We start from the raw sequence: 25,170 nt of genomic DNA, 5'->3' as shown, positions 1-25,170 counted from the left end.
ATAAAAAAAATTATGTTCTGAATTTTAGTTTAGAGCGCCCCTGGTGAATGGGCTGGTATATAGCCAACTGAGTGGGCCAGTATGGAAGCCAAATTCAAAAATTAGTATCTGAATTTTCGGCAGTAAATTCAAAAAGTATGTTTTGAATGTGAATGAAAAATATAGTCGTAAATTTAACAAATAAAACTTATTCTATACCAAAAAATATATTCTTTGGCCAAAAATATAGTATACACAATATAAAGAACATTTTGCATTTTTATAATATAAAAATGCATAAGTGTATTATTCTATATTTTTGGTCAGAGAGAATATTTTATATTTTTTGGCCTAAAATAAGTTTTTACTTGTTATTTTACGACTACATTTATTTTTCATTCACATTCAAAACATACTTTTTAATTTACAGCCGAAAACATTTACATTTATATATTATAAATAAAAATGTATCATTAGAGAGACGAGAGACTCATACGTTTTGGTACAGGATAAGTTTTTATTTTTATGGCTGTATCTGTCTTCCACTACATTAAAACACTTTTGTCCTTTTGAAAACAGAAAAATAAAACAGATATTCTTAAAAAGTTATTTATTTCTGTAAATTACTTTATAAAATTACTTGAGCAATCAAAATTTGTATGGAATTACAGAAGTATCATATCATAGATATATTTTATACGTGACTGCTACCATTCTGGTCTTCACGTATATCCTTGTGCAGGGATCCACGTTATACTCAATGGAAATGGGTCCCATTTTGAGCCTAGGCATCTATTGACTCTGACCTACTAAATGATAAATGGAATTACTCACGAGCAAGCAAGCAAAAAGTAAACACACCTGTAGAGACTTGCATGCCCATATGGCCATTCAGGCATACAATTCATTGGGGTGAGAAGGATTGGTCTGAGTAAATCAGGGACCACTCCTTCGAGCTCCAATGCTCCCCAGGCTTTCCTCCACCCCTCCCACAGCACGCTGATGCGCTATAGAATCGTCAAAATGATTGCCATGTGAGAGTGCAGGGATAAAGAACCCTCATATGAAATATTTACCGAATATTGCTGAACCGTGTGAGGCACTTTAGTCCAGCTCCACTTAACTGATGTATCATCGATTTGTTAGGCGCAAATTACCCAAATGTGTGTGTGTGGTGTGTGTGTGTGTGTGTGTGTGTGTGTGTGTGTGTGTGTGTGTGTGTGTGTGTGTGTGTGTGTGTGTGTGTGTGTGTGTGTGTGTGTGTGTGTGTGTGTGTGGGGGGGGGGGGGTGCGCGCCTTAACCCTTTCAGTTAGTTATGAGTTTTTGTTTGCAAAGATAAACATTTAAAACTTTGAGGTTGAAATATATGATGTTTTTAAAGATTTATAAACAAAAAAATTTACCCATAAACATTATTATGCCTAGCCTAGTACAACGTACAGAGACGATTACGGTGATTCAATGTAAAAAACGGGAATTAGCTATCGTATCGGGGCTTAAAAGTTGATGTTCATTTAAACGAACATGGTGACTGAAAGGGTGAATGTTATGAGCTTTATTTTTCATCTATATTATAATGTCATCATGTGTATAAAATCATCAACTTAAATAATAAAGAGAAAAGTAAAATATATAAGCATGCATAATAAAAGTGAACTATGTAACTATCTACAACAGAGAGTGAGATAAGGAGGCACCATTTCTCCCAAACTATTCCCCTTACTCTACAACTAGAAGATATTTTTAAGAAATTAAAATGGAAAAGGTGCATAAACATTCACGGATCATAATTAAACCATTTGAAAACATATTTTTATTAGAAACATGTCCAAGAACTAACTGAATGTTGAACATTATGTATACACAGGCCACGTCATCAGACTGTGAAAACCAAATCCAGATGCTGAAATTAGAAAAACACAACTGGGATGGGCCGCTTTTGGTGAACTAGAATGTATTTTAAACAACACCCCCATTTCTATAAACATAGCTGTATAACACATGCATACTACCAGTTTGTACATACGAATTGGAGACTGTATCAGGGATATCATGGAAGAAATTTAAAAAATGAAATGATGTTGGGCTGGTCACACAGTCAATTATAATGATAGCAGGTGGATAGAGAGAATTGTAGAATAGAGACCAAGCAAGACGAAATAAGCATGGGAAGACTCAAAAGAGATGGGTAGATGGCATAAGAACAGTGGCAGGCAAACAGTGGATCAGAATGGCGCAAGATAAAAAAGGATGAAGCAATTGTGAGAGACCTAAATTTGGGAGTTGATGGAAAATGGTTGGCAAAGAAGGAAATATGTAAAACAATAAAAATAATGATTGAGATTCATACGAGTCCAGTAAATGAAAAACACAATTTTATTTGCTAAAAACAAAATGAAAATATTAGCTGTAAATTGAAATTATTTAAAAAATGCAGACACACTTTTTGTAAAAAATGTAGGCAAAAAATATGATAAGCATAAAATTTTATGCTATAAATTCGATTTTACTTATACAGTGAGGACATTTGAGTTGGAATAAATTAATTTTCTCGGTGGGAAATTTCTAACGCCATCCATCTGAGCATAATAACGTAATCATTGAATTTTTTAAATGGAAATAGGGGTCGCGTGATAACTCATTCGAAAGGCTAATCAATTCTATATTCACTAATATAAACATTAACATAATTGTTTATACAGTGTGCCCAAATTTTTTTTAATTACATAAATTAATTGAGACAAAATGAAGAATGTTTACAATTTATTTAATTCAAAATACATTTTACTGTTGCCCTAAAGCAGAGAAAATATGTTTATTTGATAAATAAATATTGTTTTTCGCTTAAATTAAACGTTCAAACTACCAAAAGGCAGGTGGTTGGCACTTTAATATTTAATTTAAGCGATAAACAATATTTATTTATCAAATAAACATTTTTTCCTGTTTTTGGAAATAGTAAAATGTACCTATTTCGAATTAAATAAATTGTAAACATTCTTCTTTTTATCTCAATTAATTTAATTCAAAAAAAATTTGTTTGACATTATAAATAATTATATTAATGTTTATATTAGTGAATAGAGCATTGGAGAACCTTTCGAATGAACTATCACACGACCCCTATTCTCATTTAAAAAAAAATAGTCAATTACGTCATCACGCCCAGACGGATGACGTCACGGGGATTATGATAAATGATAAAAAATTACAATTTAAAAATAAAAATCGACCATCGAAATAATTCGAAAAGGTTTCCGGATTTATCTCCATAGTCAGCCATTCTCGAGAAAATTAATTTATTCCAACTCAAACGTCCTCACTGTATATAGAAAAACAGAAAATCATAAAAGTACAAAAAATCTTCAAATTGTGGACAATCCCGCTTTTGTTCTTTAGGACCTCCTAATGTTTAATGAAAGAATTTAATATAAATTCATACTATAATGTTTTAGATTCTTAATTACAATATCTATAAGTTTTTGTGTCATTTCATTTGTTTTTATGTAAAGAAAAAATGTATTAAACAAAAATGTTATATTTAATGTTTTGTTTTATTTTTAAATACTTTTGATATGCATTTGCATAGAGTAAAACCTCTGTTAACCGAAATAATTGGGGGGAGGCTGTTTCAGATAACAAGAATTTCGGTTAAAAATAAGTGTTTTTGTATTCTTCTTATATCAAATTACATAGTATTCTTGGTCACAGTTGACATTAAAAAATACTATGAGGTGATTTTGTAATATTTTCTTTACTATGTAAATTCAGAATAATTTCTTACTAAGTACTACAGAATAGTACTTTTTTGTTTATTTTAACTGATTTGTGTAATAGATGTAATATGTGTAATGGATAACTATTAATATTTCGTTTTTGTTTAATGTGTAATTAAGATTTATTTTACTCTAGTTTAGTAGATATTACATATATTGATTTTATACTGTATGTTTTGTAATGGGGGTAATCCCGTATACAGGGTGTCTGCGTAACTTGGAACCATATGGGAAACTTTTTTAATATCAATTTTACGAAAAAAGTCATTCTTTATAAAGTGCTCTGTATAGTGTAAAACCTAAGATGCAATCATCAGGTATGTCAAAAAATATTAATTTCGCTCAAGAGCAAACTACCTTTATATTTCAAAATATCAAAAAATTTTATTATGAAAAGTTATTTATAATTAAAAACCATATTCAAATATGCAATAACAGCCTTCTACGTGAAAAAAAAATTCTGAGATTTTCTTAAATTACCGATTCCGAACATCATTTTTATTTATTAGACATGTAATAACTCTTTTATTAAAAATTTTAGGAAAAAACTTATTCTTCATAAAAATCTCTGCATGGTCTAAACCTCAAGATAAAACCATCAGTTTTCCAAGTTTGTTAGTTTTATACGAGGTGTGTCAAATACTATGAATTTAGAAAGAATATAGAAAGAATTCTTTCTAAAGTCATATTATTTGACACACCTCGTATAAAATTAACAAACTTGGATAACTGATGGTTGCATCTTGAGGTTTAGACCATGCACAGATTTTTATGAAGAATAACTTTTTTTCCTAAAATTATTAATAAAAGAGTTATTACAGGTCTAATAAATAAAAATGATGTTTGGAATCAGTAATTTAGGAAAATCTCAGAATTTTTTTTCATGTAGAAGGCTGTTATTGCATATTTGAATATGGTTTTTAATTACAAATAACTTTCCATAATAAAATTTTTTGATATTTTGAAATATAAAGGTAGTTTGCTCTTGAGCGATATTAATATTTTTTGACATACCTTGTATATTATTGACAAAATTTGATTTCTGATGATTGCATCGTAGGTTTTAGACTATGCAGAGCACTTTATAAAGAATGACTTTTTTTCGTAAAATTGATATTACAAAAGTTTCCCATATGGTTCCAAGTTAAGCAGGCACCCTGTATAAATAAATAAATAAATTGCATATTTTAGTTGTATGAAAGCAATGTTGACAAATTAACATTGAATTATTTCTGTTTTGATATAAAAATTTACCTTTTATTGACGTAATTATTGAAACTGTAACTATTGACCCATTTCGGTTAAGCAATGTTTCAGTTAACAGAGGATTTACTGTATTTATCACAAATCAACTTTTTTCATGAAGTAGAAAAGACGTTTGTAATTTGGTGAGGAATTAACCTAATAATTGTTTTCATTACTTTATAGTTCAATTATTGATATATACGTTTGTTTTGATGAGGTTAATTCCTCACCAAATTACTTAAGTGGAACGTTTTCTCTACTTCCTGAAAAAAGTTGATTTGTGGGTTAAAATTTTTACCTTTCAGTACAGTGGATAATATCATTATATGAGCATAATACATATTATAATATTATAAGAACTATAAAAATATACCTCACCTACATTCTCAATTGTAATAATAGGGCTTTTCATTCACAGTCATTTATTTCGAACTTCTGTCATATGTCCTATAATTCATGTATATTAATATTATACACAGATTATATTAATATTATATGAGATTCCTATGATGGATGCTCGAAACTAAGCTAATCTGTGTAAAATATTAATATACATGGATTATAGGACATATGACAGAAGCTCGAAATAAATGACTGTGAATGAAAAGCAAAATTATTACAATTTAGAATGTAGGTAAGGTATATTTTTATAGTTCTTCCACTCTGACTTTTCACATGCGTTGATATCAAAAAATAAAGCGAAACATACATTGATGTGTGGCATTGATATGTACTACTCTCAGAGTGTCTGTGAGTTAAAAAGAGACCTTGTATGAATAGTAGTTCGTCAATAATTTCGTGCATGGGAAAAGTTAGAGTGGAAGTACTTTATAACATATTACCATGCATGTCAATAAATTGAGATTCTTCAGTAGCCTTTTCATCCTGATAATCTGAAATTTAAATACAATAATTATAAAACATGACAAATAAATAAATCTATTTGAGTAAAACATAAATATCTGGACCTTTATTATTATCAGAAATGAACTCAAATAAGTAATATATTGCGGAGAAATCCCAACAAAATTTCTAATAATGGAATAGTAGTATTACAATAATTATCTTCAAAATGTCAGTCTAGACGGTCCAGTTGGCAAAGGCGCAGTCGATTGACAAGTATAGTGGTTTGCGATCGATGGTTCAAGCCTCAGCCAGGTCAAGAAATTATTAAAAGGCCGACGCCGTAGTATAAAACTCGATAGAGTCTACGGCTTGGTCTGGAATAAACTGGCATCTGATCGGCTTATGGAGAAGCAGTACGGCAAGGGTTAAGGGCTTGCGGCTTGGTGATACTCCTCCATAGATCCCTACCGAAGGGCGTTGACGCCTAAGAACGGTGTATATACGGTAAGAACGGTGTATATATATCTTCAAAATAGTTGTATTAAAAATAAGACAGATTTTAGGAATATAATTACTAAGGCAGATTTTAGGAACACAATTACTAAAAGTCAAGTAAGAGATTTGATGATTTTAAAACGTCGATTTGCTAATCTGAGACACAACTATCTACATTACAATTACAATAAAAATGTACTATACAGTAGAACCCCAATTATCCGTGCTCCTCAGGCCAGAGGTGGCACGGATAATCCAAACATGTATTTCCTATGTATAATACATATCTGTATGCCAGAGGTAAAGGGCATTATGTCACAAATTTGTAATTTTACAGGAGAAGCGTAATTTTACAGGATGTACTTATGCTAATACTCATTATGTCACAACCCCTTGTCTAATTTATTTTTAAGATTATTATCTTTCAAAATTGTATTATTTAAAACACATGTTGTGATACTAAACTTGATTTATTTTTAATAAAAAAAATTGAAACACAATATAGTGGACATAGTGCTATTTACCTCTTCAAGATCTATTGGGTCATGGTACTAGATGTTTACTAAAAATGCATTATACAATGTTAAACTTTAATTTGTTTCTCCTTCATGACAAACATTACAGGGTAAAGTGTAACATTACCCTGCTTGTTTAATACTGGATTTGTAAAGCAATGTACACAAAGGCATAGTATCATGCACAAAGGTATAAGCTTACATGTCCACATGGTGCCCTCTGCCTCTAAATAAAATGTGACATGATACCTTTTATAAAGTGCTTACCTTTGTTATTTTATAAAGTAGGACAGAGTGCTTTATACCTCTGTGTGGAGAATTAAAAGTTCATTATAACTGCAGTATAATCCCAATATTGACAAAAATGGACATAGTGCCCTTTACCTCCGACATACAGATATGTATGTATACACATGCATATGTACCAATCATAAAAATATAACAGGTAAAATAAATCATTATGAGTCTCTCTTTCGGCATATAGAGTTTCCGTTGAGTAATTTACGATGAAGATATTTTGATAAAACCTCAAAAATGCAATTTGAGTAATAGAAAATCATAGCATGGATATCCGCAGCACGGATATTCCGCACCTGGATAATCAGGGTTCTACTGTATAAAAATAAACAAAACAAGACACGTTGAATGTTCAAGGAGCACTCCCAAATCATAATTTGGGAGTGCTCCTCGTGCTTGTTTATTTCTAGTGTATCTTTATTGTGATTGTAGTGTAGACAGTTGAGTCTCAGAAAATATTTGCTAAGAGGTACAGTTCTTACCTCTCTCTTCAATCCTGACCCCCAGGAGGGAGTGTAGTGGTCGACGTGATGTCATATATTGTCTGTCTAAAAAGATCTCTGTCTCTGGTCATTTCTTTTAACTCATGCATAGGTCTTTTGCATATTCCTGTAATTTGATTGATCCAAAGCATTTTAATTGTTGGATATGTACTTTACTCGATAGGTGTTGGCTAACTTTTAGCTCTATTAAAATTGAATTATTTGTCCTATGTGGTTCTTACCTAGTGGTGGTAAAAATGAGCTTGGGATGGCCCCTTTGGTAATTCCTCTTGTTCGAACTCTCATGTATCTTAAAATCTTCTTTAAAATGCCTAGAACAAACACGAAAACTGTTGTAAAGATAAAGTGGTGTATACTTACTTAATTTATTACTTTGAATAAGTTTCAACCCTTCCAAGAACATGTCCATTTCATCTCTGGAAAACGTAATCGATGTGGAGAAGGTACAACCACCAACACAACATGTTCTACATATTATTGTATGTTGTTCCATTTCAATAATAGTCTATCTGTCTTAGCCATATCACTGGTCATAAAATTACCTCTATTTAAAAAAAAAACAAAACAGGACAAAATCATAAACAAAATGACGGAAAATGAATCATGCGCAACGAACTCTTACGAACGTGACTTGTTGATGTGTTTCGTGTTTGTGACTACTAGCACCTAGCACAGCACCTCCAAGCGAAAGGGGCCAGGGAAGCTCAAGATTTCTATCCCACTGTGGTAGGGGTACCAGACCACACAAAAATCAAAAGTTTTTCATAATTAGGTACTATAATCCACTAAATATCTTTATTTCATAACTATCTTTACTATTTTCCATACAAAAAATACCGATTAATCATATTATGATTCAAATTACTAAACTCTCGTGACGTAATCGCGCCCTTAATGTTCATTGGTTAGTCGATTTAGGCTACCGTAGTATAGTCTAAGAACCGTGACCAACACTGGCAATATACTTAAATATCTTAGTCAAGATACTTTCGTTAATAAAATTCATATTTTTATCATTTAATCACACAGAGTGTTCTTATTTTAAATGACATACTCAATATTCTATTCTTTATAATGGAAGATATTTAAAATCTCTTCAATTCCATGTAAACATTCTCAATACCTACACATATTATTCTGTAAATATAAATTCCCATGTTATTCTGTAAATACCCATTTTTACATATTTTTGTACAATAGGCACGTTTTCGTCATAGTAGCCATTGCATTTAATTGTTTGTAATTGCGATTCAAAGATTCAAACAAAACGTGGTGTTCTTAAATTTACTTAATAACCGTTGGTTTAAGATATGGAAAATACTTATACGGAATGAAATATAATTTAAATATCTTCCAGAATACGGCATCTAATATAGGGTATGCCAAAATCAACTAAATATGTAGGCCAAAATCAACTAAAATAATACAACACTCTGTGTGATTATATGATAACAATGAAAATTTTATTAATGACAGTATCATGTCTAAGTATATTGCCGGTGTTGGTGATGTGTTGTACATATGTAACCACGACATATTTACTTAATTCTAATTTTTAAAGCTTGCAAATTAGGAAATCTTTAAATATTTAACAAATGAAGGGAGATAGGTATAGGAAACTCTAACAAGAATTTAAAGCTAAATAAATTTTCTACGCGATAGGCTAGTAAGATACAGGGTGTTCTATTTAAAATAAGTAAGTTATTACGGCTTGAATTTGTTAATAGAACAATCTAATATTTTGACCACCCTGCAAAAAGATAGGTATAGGAAACCCTAATGCAAATTGAAAGCTAAGTATATTTTCTACGCGATAGACTAGTAAGATACAGGGTGTTCCATTTAAATTAAGTAAGTTATTACAGCTTGAATTTGTTAATAGAACAATCTCATATTTTGACCACCCTGTAAGAAATTTTGTTGCAATAAGCATCTGCTTAAGTATGCTAAATAGTCAATTATTAAGATCCGAAAGAATTTGTTACTGATTCTTAGATTCGTAGATATTTATTTTTTTCTAAGACCTTACATTTTTATAAAAATCGAAATAAATCAAAACACACTGTATTTAGGTATAGGGAACCCTTATGAAAGTATAGCTTATTTTTTTAAGGTCAATTCAATAATGTCATCATATATAGGGCATTCCATAAGAAAAAATATAACTTTGATATGCCACTCTTTTTTGGAGCACCCTGTATAATTCACATTATTTTTAGATTGTAGTATTAATGGCCCTGTATATTACTGTAAAGAAATTTTTTAAAATATCAAGTGGTTTTCCGTACAGATACCGAGGCGAATAAGATGAACCACCCTGTATAGGCAGAAAAGTATAAAACTATAAACTAAATTAATTCTGTGTCCGAATCTGGTACTTCTTCTTCAAACTCCTCATCTGAGCTTAAATATTCATTCTCTTCTTCTTCGTTAGACCCCCTCGAGACTCAGATTCCTCTTCTACATGATCTGTAAATAGTTGCAATATGCATTTAGAATTAATTAAAAATTGATTGACATGACCGGCATTTTACGGCTGGGGGGTTTAAGGGAACAAAATCCCCATAAAATTTTTATGGGGTGCACAAATTTCACTATAAATTTTTTTTAAGATCATAAGAATGTCACATATGTCCGTTTTCAAGAGGAAACCTCAAACAGTTTTCGATATATTGGAAAAAATCGATTTTTTACTTTGTAACTTCAAAGGGCTGTAACTTTTTTTAGGTGCACATCGGTACTAAGGTAAGTTAGGTTCAATCGAACTATTTTTGGTCCCAGAATATGTGATTTAATTTATGACCTGTATTTTTGTTACACCCTGTATTTTTGCTGATCAGAGATAATAGATAGGATACATTGAAAAGTGAAAAAACATTACATTTTATTAAATCTTCGATTAAATTATAGGTGTATGGAATGTATTTTGTGTACTCAAAGAAAGTAAGAAAGTGTGGTTCAAATCACCTACCTTCTGATATTCAGTACAAAGATTTGGATCAAAAACTTTAATTCTTGCTAGATATAGAGGGAAACATGCATGTCCAAACTTCATTCTGTTTAATGATGTTATATATCTTCGAGGTACTACATAATTTTTAAACCAATATCATCAATATATATTTGGAACAGAAGGAATACTGAGTGAATACTCAGATTTGAATTGTTTACAAAGATCTCGCCATGATAGACTCCACTGATTTTTGACTCGATGCTTAATAGTGTTAACTAAATCAGATATACAAAACTTACGATTATTTGAAGTAGTGCCATACTCGATAGCTTTTTTAGCCAAACTATCAACATATTCATTATGCGTTAGTCCTATATGAGCCTTAACCCATAAAAAGTTCACTCTTCTTTTATTTTTATGAATTTCAAAAAGGATTTTCTTAATTAGTAGGATATAAATATTTGAATATTGATGCGCTCGCATTAACCTGGCTTATTTTAAACAAAAAGACAATATACAAAGAATATATATATAGGTACAGATAACATAGCTATGGTAAGATGTAAGGGAAAACTATCGCAACCTATCAAGTATGAAACTGGCATTAAACAAGAAAGTTAAAAAAGAAGAAGATATAGAATGGGAGAAAAGGAAATAAAGATAATCTGCTACGCTGACGACGCCATAATAACCGAAAATGAAGATGACCTACAAAGAATAATTAAAGATAGTAATATCAGGGGAACCGAGGCGATGTAAATTGGTCGTAAATAACAAAATAATAGAACAAGTGATGGAAACGGAATACTTGGGAGTAAAACTGTGAAGCTACGGAAAAGTGGAAGAAGAAGTACAAAAACAAGTGAACATGGCGAACATAGCAGCAGGATGTCTCAACAACACAATCTGGAGAAACAAATACCTCACAATGGAAACGAAAACCAGGATATATAAATCAACAATAAGACCGATAATGACGTACACAGCGGAAACAAGAGCAGATACGGCGAAAACACAAACACTGCTGGAAACAACAGAAATGAAAGTCTTACGAAAAATAACAAACCAAACTCTAAGAGACAGAGTAAGAAGTGAGGAAATACGAGCGAGATGTGGTATAGAAGAAATAAACATGTGGACCAAAAGAAGAAAGATATAATGAAATGAATACATAGAAAGAATGACAGAAAATAGAATAGTACGAATAGCAAGAGACAAATCGCCAAATGGAAGAAGATCATTGGGACGACCGAGGAAACAATGGTCAGACAATGTCAATTGAGGCTAAAAACGGAAGTAAAACAGGCATCGAGTCTATTTATAAAGTAGGAAGAAGAAGACAATATACAAGACAATCACGGAATGTGTGGTGTAAGGACTGGCTTCTCAAAAGAAAGTCATACTCGCACATAAATTTGTTGAGTTAAAATTTTCTACAAAACATTGGCATAATTATTTAAGGATGAATGAAGAGACTTATCTACACCTCCTATCTTTAGTTACACCGCTAATTAAAAAAAAAACAGTACGGTGATGAGAGAAGCAATAAGTTCTCATGAAATATTGTCTGCAACATTGATTAAACAAGAGATATGGAACAAGATCTGCAACAAGAGATATGGAACGAAATGCTTCTTATTCTTAAAGTGCTCTCTCCTTTATGGAGGTTGGTTACTGCAATTGCAAACTATTCTCTGTTTTTAGCTGTTCAAAATCTAGCCCTGCCCATTGTCGGATGTTTCTTCTTCTTCTTGATGTGCCTATCCGTGACGAATGTTGGCGATCATCATGGCAATCTTCACCTTATCTGCAGCAACGCGGAAAAGCTGCACAGATGTTGTGTTGAACCAGGTTCTGAGGTTTTTTAACCAGGATGTTCTTCTTCTTCCTGGACCTCGCTTTCCAAATATTTTTCCTTGTTGGAGGGCATATCTGGATTCATTTCGCATAATGTGTCCAAAGTATTCCAACTTTCGAGATTTCATGGTGGTTAGTACTTCTCGGTTCTTTCCCATTCTTCTAAGAACCTCCTCATTTGTGACCCGATCAGTCCATGGGATTTTAAGAATTCTCCGATATAGCCACATCTCAAGTGCTTCCAATTTTCGGCACATATCCTTGTTCAAGGTCCATGATTCAACACCATAAAAAAGGACAGAGAAGACGTAACATCTCAGCATTCTTACTTTTATACCAAGAGAAAGGTTGTGGCTCTTGAAAAACGCCCCTATACGGTTGAAGATTGATCTAGCTTTTCCGATGCGCGCTCTTATTTCTTGATTATTGGTCCACTCTTCATTTATTACGGTGCCGAGGTAGTTGTAGTGCCTCACTCTTTCTACAGGGGTTTGGTTGATATAGACCTTCTGTTATGTTTTTCTTGCTGACGATCATAAGCTTTGTTTTCTTTACGTTTATATTGGGTCCATATTGCTGACTGTAATACGTGATTTTGTCCATGAAGACTTGTAGGTCTTCTAGGTTGTCCGCAAATACTATGGTGTCATCTGCATACTTGATATTATTTAGCCGGTATCCGTTTAGCAGAATACCTTTTTCAGTTTCGTGCAAAGCTTCGATAAATATTCTTTCAGAGTAAAGATTGAAAATTAGGGGGACAAAATGCAGCCTTGCCTTACTCCACGCATGATTTTGACATATTCGGTGAGTTCACCGTCAACTCTGAGGTTTGCAGTCTGATTCCAGTAAAGGTTTCTAATTATTTTCAGATCTTGGTTGTTAATTCCTGCTTCTTTTAGTATTTGCATCATCTTGGCGTGTTGTACTCGATCAAACGCCTTCTCGTAATCAACCAGACATGCGTATACGTCGCCGTTTACGTCTCTGCATCTCTGGAATAAGGCTTGTATTGAAAACAAAGCCTCTCTCGTACCAACAGCATTTCTGAACCCGAACAGGTTGGGCGAAATTTGACTTTCACATAGCTTGTAAATTCTCGTATGGATTACCTTTAGGAACAATTTTAGGAGATGACTCATCAGGCTTATCGTACGGTATTCTTCGCACTTTTTGGCTCCTGGTTTTTTGGAAGTGCAATAAACTCAGACTTCAGCCATTCTGTTGGTATTTGTCCAGAGTTGTATATGTTATTGAATATCTTTGTGATTATTGCTATTGATTCGTTGTCCATCAGTTTGAGTAGTTCTGCTTGTATATTATCGGGACCTGCTGCTTTGCCATCCTTTAGCTGTGTTATGGCAGAATAAACTTCCTGCTGTAATATTCTTGGTCCATCATTTACCTCTTCTTCTAGATCAAAGGTGTTATCTATTTGGTCTTCAAACAGTTTTTCTAGATATTCTTTCCACGTTCTAATTTTACTCTGTTTATCTAAGATGATGTTTCCGTCAGAATCAGTTAGATTTCCTCCCTGTCTCCGTCTTAGTCCACCTGTGAGTTCTTTAACTTTCCTATGTACATTGTGACTATCGTACTTTGATTGTAGAATCTCAATTTCTTGGCATCTCTCCATTGCTTCTTTTTCTTTCGCTTCTCTAATTTTCCTTCTTATTGATATATTGATTGTTTTGTATGTGTCGGGGTCATTTTCGGCATTTCTTCTTTCGTCCATTAGTTTCAGGATCTCTTGTCATCCATGATTTCTTCTTGGTTAATTTATCTGCCTTTAAGTGTCTATCCTTTACATTTTGAACTATTTCGGTCATATGTTTGATCATTTGTTCTTCGTTCGATGCGTCTCGAATTGCAGTCACTTGCTCGTTTAACGTGGCTTGGACCCTCATTTTCGTGTCAGGGTCTTTTAGCATACGTAGCTCGTATGATTGCGATTTCTTTTTCTGCGCTATTTTGAGTTTGACGCGAAATACTCCCACCAGTGGAACTTGGTCCGTCTCTAAGTCTGCCCCAGGATAAGTCTTGACAGATGTAAAGCTGTTTCGGAATCTTTTGTTTACTAAAATGTAATCTATTTGATTTCTAATAATTCTCCCGGGTTTGTCTTGAGGGGATTTCCATGTGTATAGCTTTCGAGGTGGTAATTGGAAAAATGTATTAGTGACAACGAGTTCTGAGTCTTCTGCGAATTTTTCTAGGAGGTCTCCTCTGTCGTTTCTGACTCCAAGTCCATGTGCGCCGATGTACTGCGTCTTATCTCCACGATGTTTCTTAGCCACGATATTTTTTTTCTTCCTAGTCCTCTCTTTCCCTCGATCTTTACTTTCACTGTCAGTTGAGTATGATGTCAGTATGATGTTTTTCTAACTTTCACTGTGTTGAAACATTCTCTTTCCGTGCCTATTCTATATGCAGCACTGCTTAGGTTGAGGTATGCGATGTCCATGACATTTTGAGGATTCTCCGGTAGATCCACATTTCACGATATCCACATTCAACGATAATATGCTACTTATGCAAAATTCATATTTTTTGATATACCTCGTATAATATTGATAAAATTTGTTATCTGATGGCTTATTTTTGGGTTTTAGACCATGCAGAATTTTGCATGAAAAATAAGTTTTTTCGTAAAATTAATAATACAAAAATGTATAATAAATATATTTAAATAGCTAAAAAATTATAAAAAAAATATCTGCTGAAACATTGCTGTTAATGCTCAGAAGCATAAATCAATTTGTTTAATCTGTTTTCTTTTTTGGGATATTTTTTAAGTTACATTTCTTAAGTTATGTTCCTTTTTTATATACCTATGCATTTTTGACTTGCTACAAACAATATTTGTATTTGTACAGTACCTAGTTAAACAAATCAATCAATTGAGACACATGGGAATTGAACTTTTTAGAATATGACGTGTTTGATTGTCTCTGCTTATTTTGGTCTCGTGTCCCAGATATTTGTGTCTGTTTGTTATAGACACAAATAGCTAGACAAATAGACAAGATATTATTGTCAATAGCTGTATTTCCAAATAAAACTAAGTTTTCAATCTAATAGCACATAAAACAACATCCAAAAATGTTATTCTACATCCTACCAGACTGAAAACAATGGGAACCTTCTCTGGTAACACCTCCGAGGCTTCTACAATTTGCAATCCATAACGGATGCTAAGACTAAGGAAGATGAGGGAATTTTACAATTTATAATTCACGTCCCATCTGCTCAGCGCAGTAAAGTTCCAACGAGAATGGTTCCCTTCGTACCCCAATCGGAGTAAACATCTAAATAAAAAATGAATAACCATTTTCAATTTCGTTGCAACACGAAACTACAGCCGCATAATCATTCCAGTTCAATCAGAGAGTGCAGCAAGCACCTCTACCGGTTTCGAAACTTATTAGTCTCATCAGGAGGCACATACGCTGCTCTCTCTGACCCAACTAGGACAAACCCCGGAGTGAAGTCACGGATTGCAACGAACGAAATGGCAGGGATGCCCTAGCGGCAACTGCTATCAAAAAACTAAGTTTTCAATCTAATAGAACATAAAACAACATCCAAAAATGTTATTCTACATCCTACCAGACTGAACACAATGGGAACCTTCTCTGGGTAACACCTCCGAGGCTTCTACAATTTGCAAGCCATAACGGATGCTGAGACTAAGGAAGATGAAGGAATTGTACAATTTATAATTCACGTCCCATCTGCTCAGCGCGGTAAAGCTCCAACGAGAACGGTTCCCTTCGTACCCCAGTCGGAGTAAACATGTAAATCAAAAATGAATAACCATTTTCAATTTCGTTGCAACACGAAACTACAGCCGCATCATCATTCCAGTTCAATCAGAGAGTGCAGCAAGCACCTCTACCGGTTTCGAAACTTATTAGTCTCTCATCAGGAGGCACATACGCTGCTCTCTCTGACCCAACTAGGACAAACCCCGGCGTGTAGTCACGGATTGCAATGAACGAAATGGCAGGGATACCCTAGCGGCAACTGCTATCAAAAAACTAAGTTTTCAATCTAATAGCACATAAAACAACATCCAAAAATGTTATTCTACATCCTACCAGACTGAACACAATGGGAACCTTCTCTGGGTAATACCTCCGAGGCTTCTACAATTTGCAAGCCATAACGGATGCTGAGACTAAGTTCTCCTATGCTCTTAATGCCTAATAACCAGAAGTTATTGGTACCATTATGCACCTAAAATCGACCGTTTCTCTTTTATTTCTAGTTGAATATACCGATTTGAGCATGCACAAAAAAAACAAACTCCTCTCACCTACCATATCCCTTTTTGTATTATAACTAGAAGATTTATGAAGGAACGAATCTCTTTTGTTTTTTATAAGCTACAAAAATATTTTATATAGTTTTTTATTAGGTGCACAGTTTTAAAGGTATTCGCAAAAATCCGTAAGAAAAGGTGTTATTTTTCAATGAAAATTTTCAACCACGAATAACTCAAAAAGTATTAAGTTTTCAAAAAATAATTATAGAACAGTTTTTGCTTAGAATTAGGTTCTCTAGCCTTTTCCGTGGCCATTTAACCAAAAAATTTTTCACCCCTGAGAAGGGTGGAACCACTCCCAAGATAAAGCACACATTGGCATAGGGTAGACTTTGTTTCTTGAGCTATTCCCTACTTACTGTGAAAATATCACGTAAATCGATGTGGTAGGATAGAATTCGGAGCCAAATACCCTCACTGACTGCCCTAATAGCAGCATTTGTAAATATGCATCCCGTAAGATTAATACATCATCCGCAAACCTCATGTGATTTAATCGCTCTCTATCTATACCTATTGATGTCCATATCGTGCCATTGAGTGCCATGAACAATTTAGGTGAAATAATGTCTCCTTGTCTTACTCCTTGACCTAAGCTGAATTTTTCTGTCTTCGTGTAGTCGTATACTTGATGCAGCGTTCTCATAGATGTTTTTTATGGGCGCCGTCCAAAATAGTGACAACTCTACCTTATCAACAATAGTCTAACGAGAAGTGCAGGGTAAATTGAAGATGGAATTACAAAAAAAATAATGCGTGTATACTTTGTACGCACGTAAGAATTTATACTTCTATTATATGATTTCAACGAAATTAATATACTTTAAACAGTTTATTTATGTTTTATTTAAATATTAAACTAATGTTAATACTTACTACTTCTCAAAAATTTTTATTACAACAGTGCCAAAAATTAAAATAATAAAAGAATAAAACACACACAAACAAACACATTGAAAAATGCCACAAATGATTTCTGAACAATGTAAGAAAAATGTTTAACTAAATACGTATTTTCTGAAAAAAATTATATAATAAATAAACTTACAATCATAAAATGTTCAAAAAAAAATAAAAGTTTCCATTGGGGTTCGAACCTGCTTATCAGCGCAGTCAGTATTGAAATTCATTCACCTTAAACTTTTACCCACGGAGACCATGTGTCATCATGTGCGAAGATCAACTAACTAAACGGATTAATAGTCCATTCACTAACGGTAAAATATTGCAAAACCTCTAAATTCTAAAGAACCGCTCAGATTTAAATAAAATTTTGCAAATAAGCTCATCTTATCCTTCTCTTCAAAAGTGATATGACTACAATGTGTGCTTTTTATTTTTAAGGGGTGAATACTACCCTTTTTTACCAAAAATTAAAGACAGCAGTTATAAGCATTATTTAAATCAAAATTTGATTGTTTTCCATATTGCAATGTATTTTATAGTTTATAACTATTTTTAGACCCTTCAAAACTACCGTCTAAATAAGAATTTGTATAAAAAAATATTTTGTAACATTAAATTAGGTAATGTTGCATTTTGTAGTGATTTAAACTTTATTTTATGTTCACAATTTAGTTTATTAGGTATTTAATATTTTCAACCCTAATAAACTACCCCTACAAAGACATTTATTAGATCATTCACTCACGGTAAAATATTGCAAAACCTGTGTATTTTAAAGAACCGTTTGGGTTGACATGAAATTTGGCATTCACTTAGCTAATAAGTCAAAGAAAAAAAGTAATATACAGTGGAACCTCGATAAGTCGGATTAATTGGGACCGCGGCCGATCCGGGTTATTGAAAATCCGGGTTAGCCGGAGAATATGGTAAAAATTACTAAAATATAGTATACTTACAGATAAACTCCATTATAATTGCAAAAATGTGAAATACATATAATATGCACAGTCATGGGCGCCCATATAAAAATTTTCAGGGGGGCCAGACGTGAAGATTTTGCACATTATATTTTGTACACTATGGATAACAATATATAGTTTAAAGCATCCGAAAAGCTAGGGGGCCACGGCCCCCCTGCCCATGGGTATGGGCGCCTATGTGCACAGTACATCTAAACTACGTACAGTTGTATACAGTATTGTTCATTTATTGGTAAAAAACTCAGTCAAACTGAAAAAATGTTTGTTTTGTCTGATGGAAATCGGTCCGAGTTAACCGGACTTCCGGGTTATCGGAGGCCGACTTATCGGGGTTCCACTATAGTACCGATGTGTGTTTTTGCCCTGGGGTGACTTTCACCCCTTCTCGGGGGTGAAAACATATAGGTCCAAAATAAGTCCGGAAATTGATAAACTGACTAATTTTAAGCAACTTTTATTTTATAGAGTTTTTTCACTAAGTCAATACTTTTCGACTTATTTGCGAGTGAATATTATTTTCATTTTTCAACAAATGAAAATATCATCAATATCAATATCATCATCATCAATATATAAATAAACATATTTATTTGTTTATAGTTATAGTTTGTTCTATAAACATATATCCGCAAATACTTCGCTTCCAAGATACGGGGTGTTGAACTTTTTCTTACAAAGTGAAGATTTATTGATTGCTCTAAAACTGGTTGAGATATGCAAATGAAATTTGGTGGGGTTTAAGAGGTAGTTATTACGCATTTGTTTAAAGACTTACTATTAAGAATTTTTTATTCATCATTGGCGCGCATACGGGTAATATTCTGAATTAAAAAAAAATATAGCACGCCACTGAGGTATTTCAAATTAAACTGCATTTCTGTGTTACATGTTTAATTTGTGACAGAAAATGTATCTTCTCTTTTTTCATACGATGCGCCGTTTTCATGAAAAAAAAATATATCAACGCTTAAAAAGTATTCGACATAAGTTTCAATATGGTTTTTTAACGATAATTTCTGTAATTTTCAAGATATTTCATTGTTCCAAAGCTTATTTTGTCGCAAATTGTAAGTGCTAAAAGTTCTCAAAAGTTTGACTTTCTGGAGGTCTTTGATTTTTAAAGCACGCAATTCGAAGAGCTTAGAAAACTGCTTCTCACACTTACGTGCAAACTTAAAGTATAAATATCTCAGTCAGTTTTTATCATAGAGACATTAAAAAAACTGAAAAGGTTTCAGAATGAAAAATACTACATTTTAGTACTAATATATATTTTTCAAATTTCTTTTAGTTTTCCAGGAATTTTGAAAAAATGGAAAAAATTTATAAAATATCAAAAAATATTATAATACTAAATTGAAATTTTTTTCAAATTTAAGCACTTTATACTGGTCAAAATCTCAGAACACGTAGTCAGTTTATAGATAAAGCTAATTGTATATGAAATAATGTTAATTTTTATTTTTGTGGAAAATTCACCGATTTAAATAATTATTTTTTTGTTTTTTCAACGACATAATCGTTTTGTTTTTGTAATAAGTCGGCCATTTTTTATCCAAATCGCTTTTATCGTAGCACCTTTTAAAGATATCAGTAAAATCTTTAAAAGATGTATCTGTAATTTTTTTCGAAAAAACTATCTTTCTTGCCGTATTCAATGATAAAATGTTTAATTCAAGGTTAATTCGAAAAAACCCCGATTTTATGTAGGCTGTAACTTAGGTTGTGTTATTGCTATAATAATTTAAAGAACACCACTCCATTCATTAATTTAAAAGGTTTCTTTTTGGTTCTTATGACTTTTTCGTAAAAATACATAATTTTAGAGTTATTTTTGAAAATCCACTCAAAAACATGCATTTTTCATGTAGTAAATCATCAATTTCGATCGTGAATAACTTGCCAAATATCAATTTACCGAAAAAGTCCTATATAACATTTTTTACTCAAAATTGAAATCTCTATCGATTTCTGAGGTTATTTTGAGGTTAAATATTTCCACCCCCGAGAAGGGGTGGTACCCACCCCCAGAGCAAAAGCACACATCGGCACAATATCACTTTTTTTCTTTGACATATTATCTATAAGTATGCCAGATTTCAAGTCAATCCAAGCGGTTCTTTAAAATTTACCGCAAAAACCGTCAAAGACTGGACTATAAACTTTTGACGGTTCTGAATTTAACCAAATTATTTTGATTTTGAATTGAAATTATTTAGAATTGAAAGAAATATTAAAATACAACAAAACATAGAGTAAGAAAACAATATATTAGGTAAATGTTGATAGCAATTTTAATGGTAATCATAAATCAAAGCATTACATATAGTGGAGTCACTGAAGGTGGATATGGGCTATTACCTCCGATTTCGTTCAACCTCCATCGATTTGCATTAAAATTGGTGAGTGGTTAGAGGATATCTCAAGAAACAAAGGTGACATGGTGCCAACTTGCGGTTTTACCCTGGGGGTGGATGTCACCCCTTCTCAGGGTGAAAATTATTTTTTTAAAAATAACTCCATAATTAGATAGGGGGACAAATTCTAAGCAAAATTTGTTATATAAAGTTATTAAAATAAATCAAAACTTTTTGAGTTATTAAAGATCAAACATTTTAATTTTTCGTAAGAAAAATGCATGTTGTTAACCGATTTTTCATAGATAACTCAAAAATTATAAGTTTTTACAAAAAAGTTATTACCAAAATAGAAGCTAATAAAAGATTAAATAAACTCCGTACTAAAAAACCGTTTAATATTAACTAAAAGTGAGTTATAGGTAATTGAATGCATATTTTTTCGGCGTGGACCCAAATCTAAGTATTCAAGCTTAAATTACGGGAAATGATGCATTTCATAACATAAACTGATTAAACATTTGTGAGAGTACGTAGAAATATCTATCAAATGAGATACCGAACAAGTTAATAGGATTAAAATTTATGCTCCAAAACTTTTTTAAACTTTATTTGCTTTATATTTTAAAAAATTTTCCAAAAAATGTTATCGTTTTTTTTTAATAACTCCGTTAATTTTTAGATGTACGGGTCACCTAAAAACGGTTTGAAAGGTAATTCCAAAGGCTATTAAAACGCGTTCAAATTAATCTTTTAAACCCCTTCCTTTTTTAAAAATCAAAGATTAAATGGCCACGGTTACATGGTTCTCGCAGCAAAATTTAAGATTTAAACGTTTCTATCTCGGTTATTTTTCACCCTACAGAAATGGTAAAAAGGTATAATATTTGATATAGAAAAAACTAAAATTTGGTTATTTACCATTTTTTACGTATATTGAGTATTTTTATAGTTATTATCAAAAGAAAATGAAAAAGACGATAATTTTAAAAAATTCCGATTTTTTTAAATTACATCTTTTTTTCAAAAATATGCATTTTAAATCGATGAAAATTGTTAAAATCATTACTTATGCTAATTCAAAAAAATTTTTGTAAGGATTACTCTAAATTTTAGTTTTTGTGGAAATGGCGTACGTTTTATTTTTAACTTTTTCCTAAAAAATTCGAAAGGTTTCTCTTAGTTTCATCATAACTTGCTTAATTTTGATGCTATTAACTTCTTCTGGAGCTCATTTGTTAGATATTCTGAAATACTTTGATAAGTGTTTAGCAGGTATATTTTATAAAATGCATCGTTTTCCCGTTATTTAAGCTTTTTTTTTTTTTTTTTTTTTTTTTTTTTTTATTTTGGCTTAGACTTACCGTCATACTGCCAGACACATAAGGAATACAAGTTATCAAGTTATACAAAACAGGTTTAAAACAAAGATAACAACTAAAAGGTATTAAGTAACACTAAGCTTAACAGCTAAAACTACTAACTACCAAAGGTATTAATTAAAAATGTTTAAGGGAATTATAATGATAATTTGCTGTCTTTTAAAAAGTTAATTAAAGAGTTGTATACATCTACAGAACCAAGTGATAATAAATATAGTATATTCCAAGGAGTTGCTACTTTACATTTTAATAAATCATTTATTAATTTAGATGAGTAAATTGTATTTTTAGAACAACCAAAAAATATATGATCTAAATCACTTTCCTCTTCACAATGCTCACATTTATCATTATCCAAAACCTGTATTTTAAATAAATGCTTTGGATAACATGCGTGCCCGAATCGTACTCTAATAATAGAAGTTATGTACTTTCTAGAAGCTCTACAAGACTTGTACCAAGGAAATTTGGGAATATCGGGCTGAATTAACGAGTATCTATTTTGATTCACAAAAGAGTATTCCTTCCACTGGTAGCTCCACTCCCGATGCAGTGTTGACTTGAAAGAGATTATACTATCAGTCAGTGTTATTTTATGTAGAATACTGGTATCGGATGAAACGCTTTCTTTGGCTAATAAGTCGACATACTCATTATGTTCAAATCCTGCGTGTGCGTTAATCCAGATAAAATGTACATTGATTCCTTTGGTTAAAAGATTTTGTTTAATATGTTTAATTTTATAAATGTATGGGCAGTCTTGGATGTTTGGGGGTCCATATTTACCAAGAGATTTCAATACTGCTAAGGAGTCAGACAAAATTATAATATGGGCGAAATCAAATTCAGCTACATATAGTAAAGCTTCATATATTGCAATAGCCTCTGCTGTATAAATCGAAGTCTCCGGTTTCAGTTTGAATTTCTTTTCTATATGTCCCGATGGTATAAAAAAGGCGCATCCAGTTCCATCTGCAGATTTAGACGCATCTGTATATAGAGCTATTGACTCATTGTAACTATTCGTTATGGATAAAAGAATATTTTTATTTAAATATATGTTTTCACTATAATTTGGTACAATAATATCTGTAGGAGAAAAGAAAGAAGAGTACGCGTAGTTTTTGAATAAGTCGTTCGTTTTATCTATATTTGTTAAGAGTACTATATTTTGATTATAAGCTTCACACAGTAAGGGAGATTTCTTTTTTTGCCAATATTTATTGGTTAGATCATGGCAACTTAAAGTCACTATTTTTTGGTTTAGAAGAGGGTTAATTAAGTATACTTTCATTAAATATTTTTTGGACAAAAAACGTCGTCTTAGATTTAAAGGAGGTTCCAAGGCTTCCAAATATAAAGCTTGTACTGGAGTGGATCTCATAGCTCCTAGACATATTCGTAAGGCTGAATTCTGTAAAACGTTGATTTTGTTTAGTAGTGCATTACTTGCTGATCCATACAAAACACTGCCGTAATCGAAAATAGATCGTATGTAAGCTTTATAAAATAATAAACTTACTTCAACATCCGATCCCCACCAAGTTCTATTAATTGATTTAAGAAAGTTTATTCCCTTATTACACCTGTTCAACATGTCGTCAATATGTAACTTCCAGGTCAATTTTTGGTCGAGTATCATTCCAAGATATTTAATTTTATTTTTAAAAGAAAATTTATGCCCACCTAAGGTGATTGTGCTAATATTAGGAAAGTTATGTCTGGTAAATAAACAAACTTGTGATTTACTGCATGATAATTCAAAGCCATTTTCAATAAACCATTTTTTATGGAGACCATAGACACTATTCAAGTTTTCAATGGATTGCTGATATTTCTTGTGTTCTGTGTACAAACAGAAATCGTCAGCATATTGTACAACATTAAATGCAATATTGTTAATAGTGATGTTGTGTAGATCTGCTGTGTAAATGTTAAATAAAATAGGGCTCAAAACGGAGCCCTGAGGTAATCCTTTATTATTAAGTCTAGGGCCTATAAGAGTATGATTATTTTTTAAATAAATTATTCTATTTTTATACAGGTTTACAATGTTAGAAGCAAACTGTGATGGAATATTAAAAAATGTAATCATTTTTTCTTGGAGAATTGAAAGAGAGACAGAGTCATAAGCACCTTCGATGTCTAAAAATAAAGCGGGCACATAACTGTTCCTGGAAAAACTGTTCTGAATGTCTACAACAAGAGTTGTTAAGGAATCTAAAGTTCCATAACCTTTTTTAAAACCATGTTGGTTAGCGGGTAAAGGATTTTGATCCCTTAGCCACCAATCCAACCTAATCTTAACCATCCGTTCGAGAGTCTTCAATATACATGATAATAATGATATCGGTCGGTAAGCTTCAGCTAATTTAGGGTCTTTCCCCGGTTTGGGAATAGGAACGACTATAATACGCTTAAAATCTATTATGCTGTTGCCTTCAATAATTATCTGGTCAAATATATTTAAAAGTAATTGTTTTGCGTTATCTGGTAAATGTTGTATCATAGGATATTTGATTGCATCGTATCCTGGTGAGGTACTAACGCGATTATCAAGGGCAAATTCTAATTCAGTTCTCGAAAAAGGTGTAAGGAGAAAATGATTCTGATCAGATGGAAGCGTTTTAGAATTAATAACATCTAACTGGTTATTTACGTAAGGTGGAGCTATTTTATCGAAAAAATCGTCTACCCATGAATTACTTAGAGGTAATGAAAAATTAACTTTTTTCCTATTCATTTTTCTTG

General features: G+C 32.2%; 2 protein-coding genes across 11 annotated transcripts in view; one reads left to right on the top strand and one right to left on the bottom strand.

Moving 5' to 3' along the window:
• Positions 1–25,170, top strand: part of LOC126880908 (zinc finger protein 271-like) — a 148,043-nt gene that overhangs the window by 52,521 nt on the left and 70,352 nt on the right. The gene's annotated exons all lie outside the window — the stretch shown is intronic.
• On the bottom strand, positions 575–8,579 carry LOC126879785 (uncharacterized). 10 transcript variants are annotated; one of them, XR_007696263.1, is made up of 4 exons: positions 8,030–8,543; positions 7,637–7,968; positions 5,844–5,894; positions 575–785 (listed from the first exon to the last, which is right to left on the bottom strand). XR_007696263.1 is itself a non-coding variant. In XM_050643045.1 (4 exons), the coding sequence occupies exons 1-4, from the start codon at positions 8,148–8,150 to the stop codon at positions 772–774; spliced, it is 294 nt and encodes a 97-aa protein (XP_050499002.1). In that variant the 5' UTR covers positions 8,151–8,579; the 3' UTR covers positions 575–771. The 10 variants fall into 10 exon arrangements, 6 of the variants coding, with proteins under 6 accessions (XP_050499002.1, XP_050499001.1, XP_050498998.1 ...); XR_007696262.1 differs by having other exon boundaries at positions 575–788; positions 8,030–8,540; XM_050643045.1 differs by having other exon boundaries at positions 7,879–7,986; positions 8,030–8,579.

This window comes from Diabrotica virgifera, chromosome 2, assembly GCF_917563875.1.
Source record: "Diabrotica virgifera virgifera chromosome 2, PGI_DIABVI_V3a".
In the NCBI taxonomy this organism is placed as follows: domain Eukaryota; kingdom Metazoa; phylum Arthropoda; class Insecta; order Coleoptera; family Chrysomelidae; genus Diabrotica; species Diabrotica virgifera.
Note: the sequence above shows the minus strand (reverse complement) of the source record. Positions and strands in the feature narration are given on the sequence as shown.